Source organism: Rhamphochromis longiceps, linkage group LG23 (assembly GCF_057381845.1).
Source record: "Rhamphochromis longiceps isolate RC_006_pf linkage group LG23, R_longiceps_female_GT1.1, whole genome shotgun sequence".
NCBI lineage: Eukaryota > Metazoa > Chordata > Actinopteri > Cichliformes > Cichlidae > Rhamphochromis > Rhamphochromis longiceps.
The window spans coordinates 155,284-173,099 of record NC_140578.1 but is presented as its reverse complement, the minus strand read 5'-3'; the positions used below and the strand labels follow the sequence as shown (position 1 = coordinate 173,099).

The window sequence follows — 17,816 nt, the reverse complement described above, 5'->3', positions numbered from 1 at the left end:
CCCCATGTTTATGTACCAACCAGGGAGACGGCGTGCTGTGTTTAGTCGAAAACAAACGGCCCCTCCTCCAATAAACTGTCTGTCCCCGTGTGTCACACTCACCATATCCCACAACAGCTCCCACTCTGTGACAATGTCACAGAAAACTGCAGTTTACAGCACATCGGTCACGTGGGATGTTTTACGTCATTTTAAAGATTTTCTGTGACGCAGCGAGGCACGCTGACAGACGTCAGGGTTTTTTAATTTTACAGAGCAACATTGTAACACTTACATCAAATATAGAATTCACAGATGTATTTACATTCACATTTCTAAAAGTCGTTTGCCAGATTTATACATTCATCAGCCGCTTTATTAGATACACCTTGCTAATACCATTTGGACCCCCTTTGTTTTCTTAACTTCTCTAATTCTTTGTGCCAACAGGGTGCTGGAAACAAAGATCAGAGATTTTGGTTCGATGTTGCTGCAGATTTATTCAACTCCACGTCCATGATGCGAATCTCCCGTTTCCACCACAACCCAAACTCTAGTAGTTTGAAATTTGGTGACTGTGGAGGCCTTTCAAACTGCAGTGCGTTGTCACTGAAAGCAGTTTAAGATCAACTTTGTGCTCATTTGCATACATTGATTCCAACAAGTGTTTATTTGAGTTATTGCTGCCAGCCTCAGTCTGACTCTGACGTCTCGTACTCGCACTCACTGGATATTTTCTCTTTTTCAAACATAGAGAAGGTCGTGTTGGGAAATCCCAGCAGTTCAGCAAACTCTGCAGTCACAGCCTGTCACTTTCACAGTCACTGGAATCACCTCTTTCCCATTCTGGTGCCCAGTTTGAACTTGAACACAGTATTTGCATTATAAGACAGTTGAACAGGGATGTCGCGGCCTTTTACGTTCCAAACACCAAAAAAGTCCAAGAAAAGGCCGTGGGTGGCAACGGGAGGTTTGTTTTAGAACGCACTTCTGACTCCATTGTTTAAAAATCATATGCCGTTTATTTCGTGGAAAATTATAAACAAAAATCAGCCAAATAACTTCTTAAAACTTAAAATTAAACGAAAGTTAACTTAATTTGCTTTAACAACTTCAAAAGTGGTCAAAAAATCATTTCCTAACCCTCCCGTCTTCCCATCTGACATTTGGCAAACAAAAAACCTCTTTACCACACCCATCCAGGGTGCTCTTAATCTCTTGATTAATGAGAGGGTCCATAAGCTAATAAACCAATCACTTTGCAAAAGCTTCTCCAATAAAATTAATTACAAATTTACATAACAAAACCAGGTCAGTATATTCTTACACCTTTAAAGAAAAAACAAAAATGAATACAAATTGCATTTTATAAACATTCAACAAAAATGGCCACAACAAGGGATGTCTAATAAAGTGTGTAATTAGTGTACATGTGGATATGTGAAGACATTTTTCCACCCGGCTTCACTCACCTCCACCAGGTTGATCATGTGCAGGAGGAATTCATGAGCATCTTGTTGTCTGTTGGAGGAAAACTCTGGGTGTCCCCTGCTGACCAGAGCCTTCAACATTCGAGCAGAGATGCCCTTCTGCTGGTGCTGCAATTAAAATATATATACATATAAAAAGATGTCTCACATAATCTGACTACGCGTAAATACTCGGCCTTTTCAGAGGACCATATAACACAAGAGACAGCTGACCGAGAGTGGGAATTATAGATGTTGGAAGGAATGTGTGATGTCAGGCTAATCAACATGTTTGTCTAACGTGACAATAATATATGTGCTAAAATATGATGCTACAAAGTAACACAGATACTTCAAAAACTCGCTGCTGTGGGGGCACGGTCTGCGGTGCTGCTGCAGGGGTGATGGACACACCTGCACGCCATCTGCAATCACGTCTTGCCGGCTTAAAAATCTGACTGGGTCCTGGGTTGTTGATGTCAATGCGAGTTGGGCTATGAGCTGCAGCTGACTGAGTGTGTGAACAGCAACCAAGTATGCTGAAAAGCATGTTAACGACAACACCATCGGGTCTGCGGTGGGTTCTTTGCACTGGCATCGCCACCTTCTTTGTTAAAAAACTCAAACTTTAAGCTAGCTGTCACAACAAGAAATACAGACGTCTGCATCACAATGCTCAGGTAAAAAGCATCTTTTCCAATGCTCGCCATCACTGTTGATACTTGCAGCTTGTGACTAAAACTTTGTTGCTGCCATACATATAAAAATGTGCTTTCACAAAGATGCAGCAAAAACATTTAACCTGGCTCCTTCACACATATCTACATTTACTTTGGTTAAACAGAAGTTAAAGTGTGAAAAAGCATAAACCAGCAGTTACTATAAAATAAGCAGACGTTTAAATATGTTGCTGCCATCCAATCTATATTTTTTCTCTGCAATCAAACAAAAGTAATAGTCTTTAACACGTAAAACCACCAACCTCCATCACGAGAACGTGTACCAGCATTAAGGAAACAATTTGATGAGACTCTGTGATTGTGCTGGGTCACACTGACATAATACAAGCTCTCCCCCCACATCTCCCCAGCTGTCAATATATGTCCAACCACGATTCCCCATCACACATGCAGGAAGCTCACAGCTCGGCCTGGTGGCTGGTGAAGCTTATGGAAGAAGCCCAGGGCTTACAGAAATAACCCTTTATGGCTGTCCTGTAATTTTGTGGCAGATGTGTACTACGACTCCGAAAAGGCAACAGTTTCAAATGACAAACAAACACGTAAATATTCATATAAATTAAACAGTAGCACATTTTACCCATGTAGCAGCATAAAGCTGTGATGTGAGGAACTAAAAGGCAGAACACAAAATATTAACGGAGCTGTTGAAGTCGAGCAGCTCAAACTGCTGTCAACAGTTTGTAGACCAAATGAAAACAGCAGGAGGAGGAGAGAAGCGACTTTAAACATATATAAACTCAACTACACTCCTTAAAAAACAACTCTGTTACGTTACTATGAAAAACCAAACGTTAAATCAAACTGAGCGGCTAAATCTGAATGTTAGGATTATTCGCATGCTTCTGTTGCTTATGGACCCAGTTTGGAAGCTGGACATACCCAGTTTAACACCTTGTATTCTTCTTTCATCACCTGTTCAATGAGCTCAGATTTCATGGGCGGTTTGGAGTACTGGCCTGAAAGCAGTCCATGTCCCAGTTTAGCCCTGCCACACAAAAACACACACATAAGCATAAAGTAGAGTCTTATTTTAGTCTTGCTGGGGTTATTTTTTAGATGGCACACCCTGAAGGAAGTGTGCACAGATGTCAAGGAAAAAGACACTACAAAACCTTCAGACAGGGCACTTGGAGGCCAGCTCGTGATAATCCTGAGTTTAAACTAAAGCAGGCTGTAGTCCTAAGTGCCTGTTTTGTTATTGGACTGGCTGTGGCGCCTCTTTGCAGCTCTTTGTGGTTGTTTCTTGTCTTATAAATACGTCTGTGCAGTGGTACTCCAGAGAGACAATTAGGAGAAATACAGTCATTTAGATTCATTCAAGGCTGATGACAGTTTTCATCGACTGTATACTACTTCATATTTATTAAAAGTGAAAAGGAGCAAGCAAGGGGACCTAGTCTGCTTCATTTGTTTCCCTGTCATATATACACTATTACACTGATGTTCTTATTAAACAGTGAGGTCATGTAACAGTTATCCCGATCCAGGCGTGTTTTCATGGGCGTTTTTCCACTCTTGGATCAAAAGCAGACGTCCGATATTCAGTAATAACAGGCACACAGCTATAGCTGCGAGGACAGTAGCTCCACCCACCTGCTGTTCAAACCTTGTGTTTATGCAGAGCAGCCAATCAGACGGACGTTTGCTTCAAGAGGAGCTAAAACAGTTTGTGCCAGACGGTGCATGAGTCCATAAATGTGTGATAAGTGGCGTAAACCCGGCCCTGTGTTAGCCTTACAGCTTACAGGTCACCTGCTTAACTTAGTGAGGCACGCAGCACCGCAACTACTGCAAAGATCTGGAGGAGAGCCTCTTCAAATGATTACACGACCTTTAGCAACATGCTAATTTAATGAACTTAAATATTTGGTGGCAGAACCTCAGCTCCAATCCCCGCCCCCCGAATGCGTCATGTGTATCATGAAAGACTTTCCTGTTTGTCCTTCAGCACCTTGACCTTTATTCACACGTAGCGTTTCTATTAAGTACCTGTTTACAACATAATTGTCTTCAGAATAATCCAACTTTAAGAGAGCGCCATTATACAAATAAACGGTTTACTTTCCTATGACCCATTTCTCGCTGACAAGCTCTAACAGTGACAGATATAAACGTGTTTTTATCTGGCTGCGTGCCTCACAGCATGAAATACACAGCTGATATCTATCGCCTTCCTGGCTAAGAATCTGCTTCCCATTCATCACACCCACAGCATCTGACTGGCCTCTTGCAACATACTGGCTTATGTGACAAAGTCAAACAGATTTTACAACTAGCATCAAAATTCATTGGCAAGATTTGGTTCTATTAGAAAACGACACATCGTGTTAATTATGTTATAATTAACAAAATATTCCAGTCCTGAGCAGCTAGAAAAACACCCTCTCCTGTTTGTGCAGTTCCACACTGCATAACGTGACACTGCAGTCACTTACATTTGAGTTGCAAAGTCCTGGGTGGGGTCGAGCGGTGAGTAGTCAAATATCCTCTGAAGATTACCCACATACCTGGAGAGCAAAGCATGAGTCACACTCTGACCTACAGAGGAGCATACGGGATGATGGACCCTCAGGAACATTAACTGTAAAGTAACAGTTTTAAATATTGCTCAAAAGATTTTTTTTATGTCCTCTGTCGACTGACATGAATAAATATTTGTAAATTATTTTGAACAACAAATTTACACTTTAAACACTTGATAAAAAACAGCTTTGATTGTTAATAAAAACTGAAAAAGTATTTCAGATTCTTCTGTGGTAACAAGACCTCATTTTTAAACTGGCTCTAAAGAAAAGCAGTCTTTCTGTGAAACCAGTACAGAATCAATAACATCTGACATACGAGATATTACTCACATCCTTTGGAAGTCTGGGATGCTGAAGAGGACCTGCATGACCGTACTAAGGTAGCAGCTGCTTCCCAGATTTTTGATGCCTGTATAACCAGAGCCATACACCTCCTTCAGCTTCATGCCCGACTCTTGGATCACCTCCCACTCGCTGACCCGCGGCCGGGGTTTATTGTCTGTGTGGTGCCCGTTTTCTGTCTGAAGGGGGAAAAGGGAAGCTATATTAGAAACACCTTTTGGGAGAAACAGAGTCTTCATCTGGTTCTCAAAGCTGGAGAGAATTTGACTGGAAAGTCTATTATGGTTTTTAAACTCCACCCCACATGAAAAACGCCTGGTTAGACCAAAAACAGCGTTGGAGAATCCAGGCAGGTCAATCCCAATCAGTCCTACACTTTTTATTCATGTACTAAACTAAACTCTGAGATGAAGTTCTTTTAAATGTGGATTGTTTTGATTGAAATATCCCCAAAAACCCCAGACTGATGTTTTTGGGACTGACACCTATTGGCACGATTTAAATACAGTGTTCATCAAATTTATTGGAGCATCTGACATACAAACAAGAAAACATAAATATTTACAGCTCTTTCAAAAACTTCAAATCAATCAAGCATAATATTCAACCACTGTAGGAATGCAAGTCAATTTGTGTAATTTGGCATTTTAATCAAAAATAATAGTGTGCTTCACTCATACAGATTAATATGGGAGAGGATTAGGGCCACTGGAGTCCTCTTCCATAGCATTAACCATTACAGAAACACCAATTACTACATTTAAATAGCAGTGATTTAGGGCAGCTGTGTCATAAACCTCTCAGTGAATTTAACAGCGCTACATCTCTTCAAAGTTTTCTTTATTTCACGTAAAGAAATGTAACAAATGTTTGTAAAACTCCAATGAAAATGTTCAGTGTGTAGCTGCAGCAGTGAAGCGTGGTGTGCGTTTGTTATTGATTTGATAATTGACTGATTATTACTGATTTCTTTGATGTGTTTTAGATGTTTTAGGCTCAAAGCAGCTAACTTACTCCTTTCTGCATCTGTAGCATGTCTATTCCAAAATGTGACAGGTGCTCTGATACGTGCGGGTCCAACACAGCTTCTTCTTCCTCAAACGAATAGATGTCTGAAATTTAAAGAGCAGTTAATCACTACAACAAGATTCATTGTTGGGATGGTAACTTACTCGCTTTAGAAATGAACTACAGATGGATGAGATCTTGCTTTGTATTTCCAAGAGTCACTGTGTGAGCTTCAGGAACAAAACTTTGATCGGACAGTCGGTAGGTGAAATTATTATTATAGCTACACGATGCTACACATTATGTCAAATTTTTAAAAACGAAGCGAGTTTAACTACATATTATTGTGTTTTAAACACTACCATAAATTTGATCTAAACTACAAGTTTTCTGTAGTTTTCTTTGCATTAAAGATCAAAACAAATGTAAAGGAAGGATCACTGACAACGTGAAATAAATGAAATTCTGGATTCGTGGAACGGCTCTCGTGATGATATCAAGAGTCCCAGACCTGCTCCATCGGGGGTGATGGTGTCCAGTTTGACAGCCAGAGGGTAGTTGGTCTCTCTGTAGTGCTCCAGCGCATGGCCGTTACCACCGCTCCCATCAAAGAACCACTTCCCACAGAGCACCGCTCCGTCTGTCAGGTTCAGCCACAGGTTCTCTCTCATCTCACACTTCTGACACTTCCAGCCACTGCAGACAACAAAACAGACTCGTGTTGTTGATGTGCCATTTTTAATCACTCAGTCGTGCCAAGCCTCACTTTTGACTGCAAAATGTCTGTGAAGCTTCTCAGTCATCCAGGTCACAGCAGTCTAAGGAGCTCGGATGGAGAAGCGTCTGGACTCCTTTAAGCTGCTTCAAGACGTTTCACCTCTCATCTGAGTTCTAAGGTCAAAACAGTCAATCTGGGACTCTCCACCATTTGACCCTAGAATGAAGAAGCTTCTCGGATGAGAGGTGAAACATCTTCAAGCAGCTTTTCCATCCGAGCCACTTAGACTTTTACTGCAACATTGCATTTTCCTCAACAACAGGGGTGAAAGTCGTCGGATTTACAGGTTCTCTCCTGTTCTTTAGTTATCAAAGCAACAGAAACAAAGACTACAAATACAAGACTTTCCTTATATAGAATCATTAAAAACATAGACGTTTACATCCATGCCTATTCAGACACGTATAATAAAGTACGCAGCAAAGCCTTTAATAGGTGGAAACCAAAGATTACTTTGATCAATGAAGTGTCAAATGTGAAATATGGTTCACATTTCGTTTTGGCTTCACTAACGAGGTTTTTGTAGTGTGTGCGTGCCATCATTCTGTTTGCAAACACAATAACCTGAATAAACTGGACTTCTATCCAGAGATGCCTTCAAAGTCAACTTAATGGCTTCGTGGTCAAAAACGGACAAAAACCGTAACTTTGAAACCAGAATTCTGTGGTGTCGTGATTATTGTTGACATACACAAAGTACGTGTCAGATTTGACCTCTGACCTCTTCAAAGTCAGTACATTGATCTGAAGGTCAAAGTGATCATGGTGCTATATAGAGCTGTTGTTTCTTACTGCCGTTATTTGTATTGACAGCATACAGGGAATAACACAGACTTCACTCCGACCTGGGTGGGATCCTGACCCCGTTATCCAGCTGTCTGAGGCTTCTGGCATGCCGAGACACCTGGATCTCCTCCTCCCAGGACTCAGGCTCCTGTTTCTTGTAAGCTGATGGTGCATTGAGTACTGCATCACAGGCGATGGTCACCTGGACGTCAGCAGAGTCAGCGGTCAGTATTTTATTTCAGCAATTATTTTCTTACAACTGAACATAAAAGCTCAGAACCACAGAAAAGAGCCAAAGAGGTCATGCAAGATTTGTGCTTAAAAAAGAAAGTGTGTGCCACGTCACATGACTGATTCAACACCGAAAGAGTTAAGAAAAATCCAGCAGCAAAACACACCTGCTCTTTTATTACACTGTACAATTAAATATTTTCCACCGCGGCAACATGAAATCGCACATGCATTAAATAATAAAACAGACGTCGAGGTCGTGCCAAAGCCAAGCTCTAAAAGCCAAACTAACGAATAAATGTGTGAAAAGTCTCTTCTGTGCTCCATGCAAGCAGTAAACACAGAAAACAAGGCACATACAGGTGCACCACATGGTTCCCCGAAATGTTTGCAAAGGTGTACATCTCACAGGTCACCCACCAATCCTCTATAATGAAGTTCGTTTTTGAATTTTCACAGATGTTTTTGAACCTTGAATGTAAAACATATGGATTGAGACCAAATGGTGGCTCTACAAGACAGACGGGGTGGCCACTCAGGGAACCATCAGCGTGCACTGTAACGGTAACACCGACTCACTGACCAGAGCGGGCAACTCCTCAATATTTGGTAAGGGGATCTCGAAGTGGTCTGGAAAAATGACGAGCTTGGCCTCATCCTCGTATTCATAGTCCTCCCCGTTAAAATCACGGTTCAGCTCTAAATCTTTCAGGGAGGAAGCAAACAGTCAGCTGCCACTGAAATTGTTCTGAAATATCTTTACTTGATGTTCTTTTCTGCTTGAATTTGAGATGATGATTTGTTCCTTTAGTCAGTAGCGGATTTCTAAGGAGCGGGCTTTGATCACCCTCCATACAGAGCATTTGTTTTCCACTGCAGCCTAAACGTGCATAATGACTCAGTGGGAAACAGGATCATAGGTTAACCCTGACAATGCTGTTATGCCTACTGATTGCATGCGACGTCAGCAGCTAGCGCCTTAATTAGATCACTGGACCAACGTGGGGATTATGGCGGATACGTACATAACCGCTGTCACTTCAAGATCTTAAAAGGATAACAGGAAGAACTGCTCCAAAGAAGGAGTCCTCAGGAAGAGGCAGGTAATGGCTGGAGGGCTGATCTAATCTACCCTTCATGGAGTGGAAGGAATTCCTCCGTCAGGAAGGAGGCAGAGTCACCTGGTCCTCTGGGCGCAGCGTCATAGCTGCAGCAGAAGCGTGTCAGCAGCCTGGACGGGAGGTTGACAGGCGGTGGCAGCTGAGAGGCCGGCGACTCTCCCTCTCCGCACCCCCAAAGAGGCGGAGATGAAGGGGAGCGGGCCAGGATTTGATTTAGAACAGTTACCAACCACATTTACAAATAAATGAGCTATATTTAGAGAACAAGATGAAGCGGAGGAAGAAGAGGAGGGGACACATCATGAGGAATATCTGACGCTTTGGGTAAAGGCTGGCAAGAGGGGGCGGCTGGAGGGTCACGACAGAGCAGGAGATGCGTTTCTGACCACATTAACATTAAACCACCAAAACAGTAAATTACTTCTGGAGCTGCACTTTTGCAAACACCAATCAACGAGATTTACTGTTCAGGTATGATTTAGTGCTTTAATCCTGCCTCTGCTGGAGTATAAACAGTTGATTACTCATTTTCCTGTTCTCATGCTACAAAATCCGTAAACATGATCGTCGTTACTCTGGTACATTTAAGTTCTGACGATAGGTCTCGTGGTGAGGAAAGGAGCATTTAGTGAGTTTCTTGTACCAGTGAAGTAAAACCCTGAATGCTTTTACTTATATTCATAAGGCTGTAAACTCTACTTGCACCACTGCCTCGGTCTTACCTAGAAACACTTTTCCATTTCTTCTTCTGGGGATGGCGCCGCCTCCAGCAGCTCCGGTGGCTTTCTGTAGGAAACATCACATTTAAACACCTTTCAGCACCCTGCACAGACATCCAGAATTACTTGAAAAAACACATTTTTATGCCGTGCTAAAGCCAATCCAGATAGTTGTCATTTTGTTAGGAATAGATGCTGGACGTTCCAGGTGCCGGGTCAGTTTACAAGGCAAGCGGAAAACCCCGACCATGGCAGGGTCAACATACAGGATGATTAATAAAGTGCTTCAGTACGACAGATACTGTTTACATCATGTGTGGGCCTGTCTTTGCCTGTAGTGTGTGTCATGGTCTTTTTCTGCCTCTGCTGCAATTGTCTCTTCATTGAATGTCGTCAAGTGCGATCAAAAAGGCAGCATGAACACAAAAACAAAGAATAGTAACATTAACATATTTTAGCTTTGACACAGTTATTGAATGGCTTAGGACCGTGAATCTGCAGAATCATCAGTTGGCAGCACAACTCCACAGCGCCACCAACTGGTTTCCTTTCAGTTTGATCAGGTTGGCCTGAATGAGCCTCTCTCGGTGGGTAAACAGGGCAGAAAGACGGAGAATGCTGACACGCTTGAGACCGAGTGGACCCATGGGAAAAAACCCAGCAGACACAGGAGCCTGCAGAATGTGAGCAGCTGTTTGTGGACAGATCCAGGCATTGAAATAGCAGTTCTCTACAAAGCAGAGCAGAAGCCAATTAGAGGCAGCAGCTCTGATCTTTGTCGGTCACCATCCAGTTTTCATAGAAAGACAAAAGTGAAGCATGTTTTGGTTCAGATGTGATACTTTTGCAAAGACTGTTCCCTTAAATGACTCAGCAGCTCTGTGGCTCAGTCTCAACAAAAGCGTAACGTTACAGTCTTTGGACAAAACATCATTAATTGTAATAAAACTCTACAGTAATAAATTCTGTTGTGATATAAATGGGTTCAGTCGTTTCACTTTTGTAATGCTCGTCTTATTGTTGCTTTCCAATTGGAAAATTGTTTTTACTCATGTTTTACTGAAGCACACCTCACTGGTCCAATCTTAAAAACATCACAGCTTGATGAATTGTGGGTTTTAACGGCGTGTTCAGCAAACTAAGAAAAATAGATTTTAATCTCTTTATTACAAGTTAAAGAAATCCTCAACTTTCCACATAATTAGTAGCAAATTACCAAGTTAACTCTTGGAATTTTCCAAACACACAAAAACTAGAAAAACGTTCAGTGAGGAAAGTTAGAGGTGAGAAACAGGCCTGAAAACATCAAGTGTTACACACAAACAGGGGGGGGTGTAATGATTTGCAAATGAACCCATAGGGGCCCAGCGGGCGATCGTGGCTCAAGAGTTGGGAGTTCGCCTTGTAATCGGACAGTTGCCGGTTCGAGCCCCGGCTTGGACAGTCTCGGTCGTTGTGTCCTTGGGCGAGACACTTCACCCGTTGCTGCCTACTGGTGGCGCCAGTGTCCGGCAGCCTCGCCTCTGTCAGTGCGCCCCAGGGTGGCTGTGGCTACAATGTAGCTGCCATCACCAGTGTGTGAATGTGTGTGTGAATGGGTGGATGACTGGATGTAGTGTAAGGTGCTTTGGGATCCTTAGGGACTAGAAAAGCGCTATACAAATACATTTACCAAGACGATGCTAACTTGCATCTATTATGCTGCATCAGCCTCTGTGGGAGGAGAGTCTGTGTCCTGAACTGGCCTACCTGCCTGCAGTCCAGCTTCACCAACTGGAAACACTTATTGAAATGAACAATATGACCGAGCAGATGTAGGACCGTGGAGCAACTGGGATGCTGCATCAGACAGGGCCGGGATGACGTTCCTCTCCCAAAACTCAAGCACCTGGCCTACTCGCTCTCCAGACACTTTTTTCATAAACATTTCTCTCAGTTTACATCTGCGATAAAACGCTTTTACAACTTGACACGTTGTGATTATTTTTGTGCGCAAGAAATCTGGATTTAATTTGGTCTTATGTGTTAACAATCATCATTTAAATATATGAATCAATATTCCACACATCACTGGTTTTACTCAGGAGTTGTTTTTTTAGCTTTTCTGTTCGACTCTGTTAAATTCTATTAAATGAATTACCTTTATGTGCTACGGATTCAAACGTGCTCTATAAACAGGATTTGAAAAGCACTTTAGAAACAAAGATGATTTCTGTGCTCTGAATTCTACTTTAGTCTGTATTTACAATCAACGCCCGACAAAGCACATGGAGCAGGTGGAAGACGCACCTCTTTGACGTGCCGTTTGAGGTGCATGTAAACGCTCTGTCCTGTTTTGCGATAATGTCGCTCCACATGTTCTCGACCGAAGCCCAGGAATGTGTTCATACACACATACAGGCCTCCCTCAGACTCCTGCGGAGCAAAACAAACAATAACAATGAGAAAGCACAACTGGCACACTATGAGCACATTTGAAATATTTCTTACCGTGGGAACAATTTCAGGATCTTCTATTTTGCCCAGTTTGCCAAACTCATCACGGTAACATCAAACACAGAGATGTGATTCTGACACTTTCCAAACTCTTTCTCGCTCAAAGAATTATTATTTGCACCAAAAACTTTCCACCTTTCAGCATTTGTGCTGCTGACAAGCATTAGTTTTAATGCAAATGCCTCTTCTGACAGGTCATTTAAGCCAAGGAAAGTAATTGATTATTGTCTCATATTAGGCTTCATACGAGCAACATGATACAACAATTTTATGCTGTTGTTTCTGAAACTGAAAAGCATCCCATTACAGGCAGACTATTTCATTAACAACATGTCTGAGCTCTTGGGAGAATGATTTTTACCTTTAGTAACAGCCCATAAGCTGAGACTGACTTGTGTCATGTCTTTGAGAGAAGAACACGATTCTTTGGTCATCTTGTTATTATCAAAAAATGTCCACGTGAACAGTGACAGACACCTAAACATGCTTTCAAATCTACAATAATCAACCTTTTCCTTTCCTTGACAGTTCACTTCACATGGGAAAACAACACACTTGGAAAATACACCTTCAAAGTTAACCTAAATCTGCGACCAGGCCAGGCCTTATAAACCCCCCGTGATAAACCTTTAAGTGGCCCAGAGTGACATATGAGCCTCAACAGTGCAAGGGTAAAAATAACCCAGTCCTCAGGCCAACATGACAAACTCCAGACAGCTGAGTCACCTTTAAAAACGGGTTCAGTCGAGAAAGCGAGATTTCATTGGGGCAAAGAAATGTTATTTATATCTGTCACAGGTAGGAAGGGTACCTGTGACAGATACAAAAATGCAGGGTTCAGTTCACGTACAGGAAGAACTGAATCATCAGCGCATGAAACCCCTTAAAGGTTCAAATAAAGTAAAGCAGCAGCTGTGTTCATGATGTCCCTGCTGTCCTATTCACAGAAGAAAAGTAAAATGACAAAAATAAAGCAGAATAAGCATTTTCATATAGCAGAAGCATTAAATCTTTCACTTTTTGACTCATTATAGTCACAGTGTTGCAGAGACACCATGTGACCCCATAAAAGCTACTAAAAACCAAAACAACACCATTAGGGTCTTTAAACGTGTACAAATCCTGTTTGAGAACAGAAACATCACCGTGGACACAGTTCCAGCCAAGCACCACTGACGCACTTTAGGCCATTTTCAGACAAATTACAGACTATAAAAGGCCAAGAGTGGAGCAGTGAACTCAGTGTGCTGCTGCTGGAGGGGGAGCCCAGCTTCAGGCAGGTGTAGGTGTGTGGCTCCGTTTATTGGTCTAACTGGCCTGCGTGTGGACCTCCAGTAGTAGTGGGGTGGTGTGAAGTGGACACAAAGGAAACCCCTTTCATCTCTTTCGCCTGAGACGTAAACACCCTTTAATTGTCTTTTCCCCTCTCAAGCTCGCGGGGACGGTGACCATGGAAACACGCTCATTTACAGCAGATTCACGTGCGCCGCTGAGCTCGTGCAAAACAAGCTGTCAGCTTGCCTGCGACGCACTTTCTCTCCCCAAACAAGCCGCTCGTGTCGCTGTGTGTGTGTGTGTGTGTGTGTGTGTGTGTGTGTGTGTGTGTGTGTGTGTGTGTGTGTGTGTGTGGAAGGGGGCGACAGGCACACTTACGGGAGAGTCGAAAGAAAAGGCGCACTCGCTCTTGAACACCCGGTCTCCTGTTCTGGGGACCCTGATGGTGGGCATGTATGGGACCAGCAGCTCTCCGAGGTCTGCAGCCATCTTCGCATTCCTGCTTCTCGCACCACAATGCTGCGGAGCCTCCGGGGCAGCGCCTGTCACAGGAGAGGATGCTATTTTTAAAGCACTCCGTCTCTACATTCCTCCGACCAGGGGGATGTGACGCTGAAAAACATAAAAATAAAATGACCGAGGGGTGGAGGCAGGCAGGCTGCTGCACGGTGCGGCGCAAAGCTAATGTTGTTCTTTTGTGTTTCTATTCTTTTTCCTGTCTCCCATCACACAAAAAAAGAAAAATCTCGGACCTGCGCAGAAATTACATTGCTGCTGTTGGCTGTGGTGACGCCGCTGTGCTGCTCCTGCTCACGGGGATGTTTTACGAGAAGGCCCCTCCCGCCTCTGAGGATGATTCATAAAGCCGCCCACATTTACTACAGCATGTTTCCAGCTTCCAGGATTCAGGAAGTGCGTGATTATGGAGGACACTTTGATTTTTAGTAGCTGCTGCTGATCCTTTATCAATCTGCAGTCGGTTTGTTTAAAAAAGAGAGAGAGCAGGAAATGTCATTGCTCTGCAGGATTTTGCGAATATAATAAGTAAATAAACAAAAAATATACTGCAGATGGCAGATTTTTATTTTTAATATGTGATTTTAAGTCCACTTGTGCTGCGTGTGTCTAAAGAAGCCCGTTGTCCACTTGTGTCAAGCCAGCCTCCAATTCGAGACTTGCAGTCAAGCCAGCCTCCAGTTTGTTTTACGTTCCCTGTGTATTCAAAGTATTACGGGAATGGATGTGGAAACCGGATTTCAAAATAAAAGCCAACTTCGAGTGAATTAACAGGTATGTTAAGAACATAATAACATATAATTTAGGCTTCTTTTTTTTTACAAACTCTAATGTTAGATCTATATGACACAGCCTTGTACCCTAATTGTGCCCTGTCACTATCAAGGCCATCTTATTTTGGATTTCAAAGTAAAAGCCCTGTGAATCTTCATTTTTGAACTACTCTTTCAATGACTTAATAATGCTCTTAAAAGCAAAAGTCGTATTTCCAAATACTATTTGAACTTTATATCAACACTTTCCAACCACAGTCTTTTTACAGTGATACCATATCAATATCAAGTCAGTCTGATTTTGCCTTTCATAGTAATGGCCCTTTGAAATTGTCCATAATTGACTTAATCTTCTAACGATTCAAAATGCTCTAAAATGAAAAATTCTTGTTTCCACAGGGTAATTCCACCTTAGATCAACAGTATACAGCCCCACAGTGATACCATATCAATATCAAGTCATTCTGATTATGCCTTCCAAAATAAAAGCCTTTTTAAATTGTCCATAATTGACCTAACTTTCAGTGATTTCAAAATGTTTTACAATGGAAATTTCCTGTTTCCACAGGGTAATTCCACTCCAGATCAACAGTATACAACCTCACGATGTTACCATATCAATATCAAGACATTCTGATATTGCTTTAAAAAAATAAAAGCATTTTCAAACTGCCCATATCTGAGTTGCTCCTGGAACAATTTCAAAATGCTCTAAAATGGAAATTTCCTGTTTCCACAGGGTAATTCCACTTTAGATCAACAGTATACAGCCCCACAGTGATACCATATTAATATCAAGTCATTCTGATTTTGCCTTCCAAAGTAAAAGCCTTTTCAAATTGTCCACAATTGACCTAACTTTCAGTGATTTCAAAATGCTCTAAAATGGAAATTTCGTGTTTCCACAGGATAATTCCACTCCAGATCAACAGTATACAGCCCCACAGTGATACCATATTAATATCAAGTCATTCTGATTATGCCTTCCAAAATAAAAGACTTTTCAAATTGCCAAGATACGACCTACTCTTTTAAAGATTTCAAAATGCTCTAAAAGTGAAAATTGCTGTTTCCACAGGATAATTTCACTTTAGGTCAACAGTATACAACCTGACGATGTTACCACATCAATATCAAGTCATTCTGATTTTGCTTTCAAAAATAAAAGCATTTTCAAAATGCCCATATCTGACTTGATCCTGGAACAATTTCAAAATGCTCTAAAATGGCACATTCCTGTTTCCACAGGGTAATTCCACCTTAGATCAACAGTATACAGCCCCACAGTGATACCATATCAATATCAAGTCATTCTGATTATGCCTTCCAAAATAAAAGACTTTTCAAATTGCCAAGATACGACCTACTCTTTTAAAGATTTCAAAATGCTCTAAAAGTGAAAATTGCTGTTTCCACAGGATAATTTCACTTTAGTTCAACAGTATACAACCTCACGATGTTACCATATCAATATCAAGTCATTTTGATTTTGCTTTCAAAAATAAAAGCATTTTCAAACTGCCCATATCTGACTTGATCCTGGAACAATTTCAAAATGCTCTAAAATGGAAAATTCCTGTTTCCACAGGGTAATTCCACCTTAGATCAACAGTATACAGCCCCACAGTGATACCATATCAATATCAAGTCATTCTGATTATGCCTTCCAAAATAAAAGACTTTTCAAATTGCCAAGATACGACCTACTCTTTTAAAGATTTCAAAATGCTCTAAAAGTGAAAATTGCTGTTTCCACAGGATAATTTCACTTTAGGTCAACAGTATACAACCTCACGATGTTACCATATCAATTTCAAGTAATTCTGATTATGCCTTCCAAAATAATGGCCTGTTGAAAATGCCCATAATTTACCTAACTTTCAGTGATTTCAGAATGCTCTAAAAAGGAAGATTTCAGTTTCCACAGGGTAATTCCACTTTAGATCAACAGTATACAACCTCACGATGTTACCATGTCAATTTCAAGTCAGTCTGATTTTGCTTTTCAAAATAAAAGCTTTTTCAATTTGCCCATATATGACTTACTCTTGGAGCGAATTCAAAATGCTCTAAGATGGAAAATTGCTGTTTCCACAGCATAATTCCACTTTAGATCAATAGTATCCAACCCCACAGTGATACCATATCAATATCAAATCAGTCTGATGTTGCCTTCCAAAATAAAAGACTTTTCAAATTGCCGATATACGACCTCCTCTTTTAAAGAATTCAGAACGCTCTAAAAATGAAACTTGCTCTTTCCACAGGATGAATCCATGTTAGATCAAAAGTGTACATCCACACCATGGTACTACTTCAATTTCAAGTCATTCTGATTTTGCCTTCCAAAATAATGGCCTGTTGAAAATGCCAATAACTTACCTAACTTTCAGTGATTTCGGAATGCTCTAAAAAGGAAATTTTCTGTTTCCACAGAATAATTTCACTTTAAATCAACAGTATACAACCCCACAGAGATACGATGTTAAGATCAAGTCACTCTGATTTTGCCTTCCAAAATAAAAGTATTTTCAAATTGCCCGTAGACGACCTACTCGTTTAACGATTTCAAAATGCTCTTAAATTGAAAGATGCTGTTTCCACAGGATAATTCCACTTTAGATCAACAGTATCCAACCCGACAGTAAAACCATGTAAATTTCATGTTGGTCTGATTTCGCCTTTCAAATTAATGGCCCGTCGAATTTGTCCATATGTGATATACTCTTTCAATTATTTCAGAATGTTTTAAAAATGAAAATTGCTGTTTCAACACATATTGGGTTTTCATTTTGAAAAGCAAAATCAGACTCAATTGATTATGACAGAATTGAATCATAAAGATGATGTAAAAGGAAGCTGAAATTGCCACTAGGTTGTAATTGATAGTACGTTTATATTTTAAGTCTGTGGAAAGATGTCATTCTAAATAAAGAAATTACAAAACAGCTTGCAAACCAACCATGACATCTTTCCACAGACTTAAAATATAAACGTACTATCAATTACAACCTAGTGGCAATTTCAGCTTCCTTTTACATCATCTTTATGATTC

General features: G+C 41.2%; 1 protein-coding gene across 2 annotated transcripts in view; it reads right to left on the bottom strand.

The window, feature by feature from the left end:
• usp13 (ubiquitin specific peptidase 13) overlaps positions 1–14,680 on the bottom strand; it is a 35,034-nt gene extending 20,354 nt beyond the window's left edge. The window contains exons 1-12 of one of the 2 annotated variants that reach the window (XM_085399193.1): positions 14,225–14,368; positions 13,851–14,084; positions 11,991–12,116; positions 9,705–9,768; positions 8,445–8,566; positions 7,690–7,832; positions 6,578–6,762; positions 6,073–6,170; positions 5,047–5,237; positions 4,627–4,698; positions 3,071–3,176; positions 1,452–1,577 (exon numbers count right to left, since the gene is read on the bottom strand). In XM_085399193.1, the coding sequence (XP_085255319.1) occupies positions 1,452–1,577; positions 3,071–3,176; positions 4,627–4,698; positions 5,047–5,237; positions 6,073–6,170; positions 6,578–6,762; positions 7,690–7,832; positions 8,445–8,566; positions 9,705–9,768; positions 11,991–12,116; positions 13,851–13,961 (1,344 nt within the window). In that variant the 5' untranslated portion in view covers positions 13,962–14,084; positions 14,225–14,368. Of the gene's footprint in view, positions 1–1,451; positions 1,578–3,070; positions 3,177–4,626; positions 4,699–5,046; positions 5,238–6,072; positions 6,171–6,577; positions 6,763–7,689; positions 7,833–8,444; positions 8,567–9,704; positions 9,769–11,990; positions 12,117–13,850 lie in introns of both variants that reach the window. The other variant, XM_085399194.1, reaches the window with a different exon arrangement.
• Positions 14,681–17,816: the final 3,136 nt, after the last annotated feature.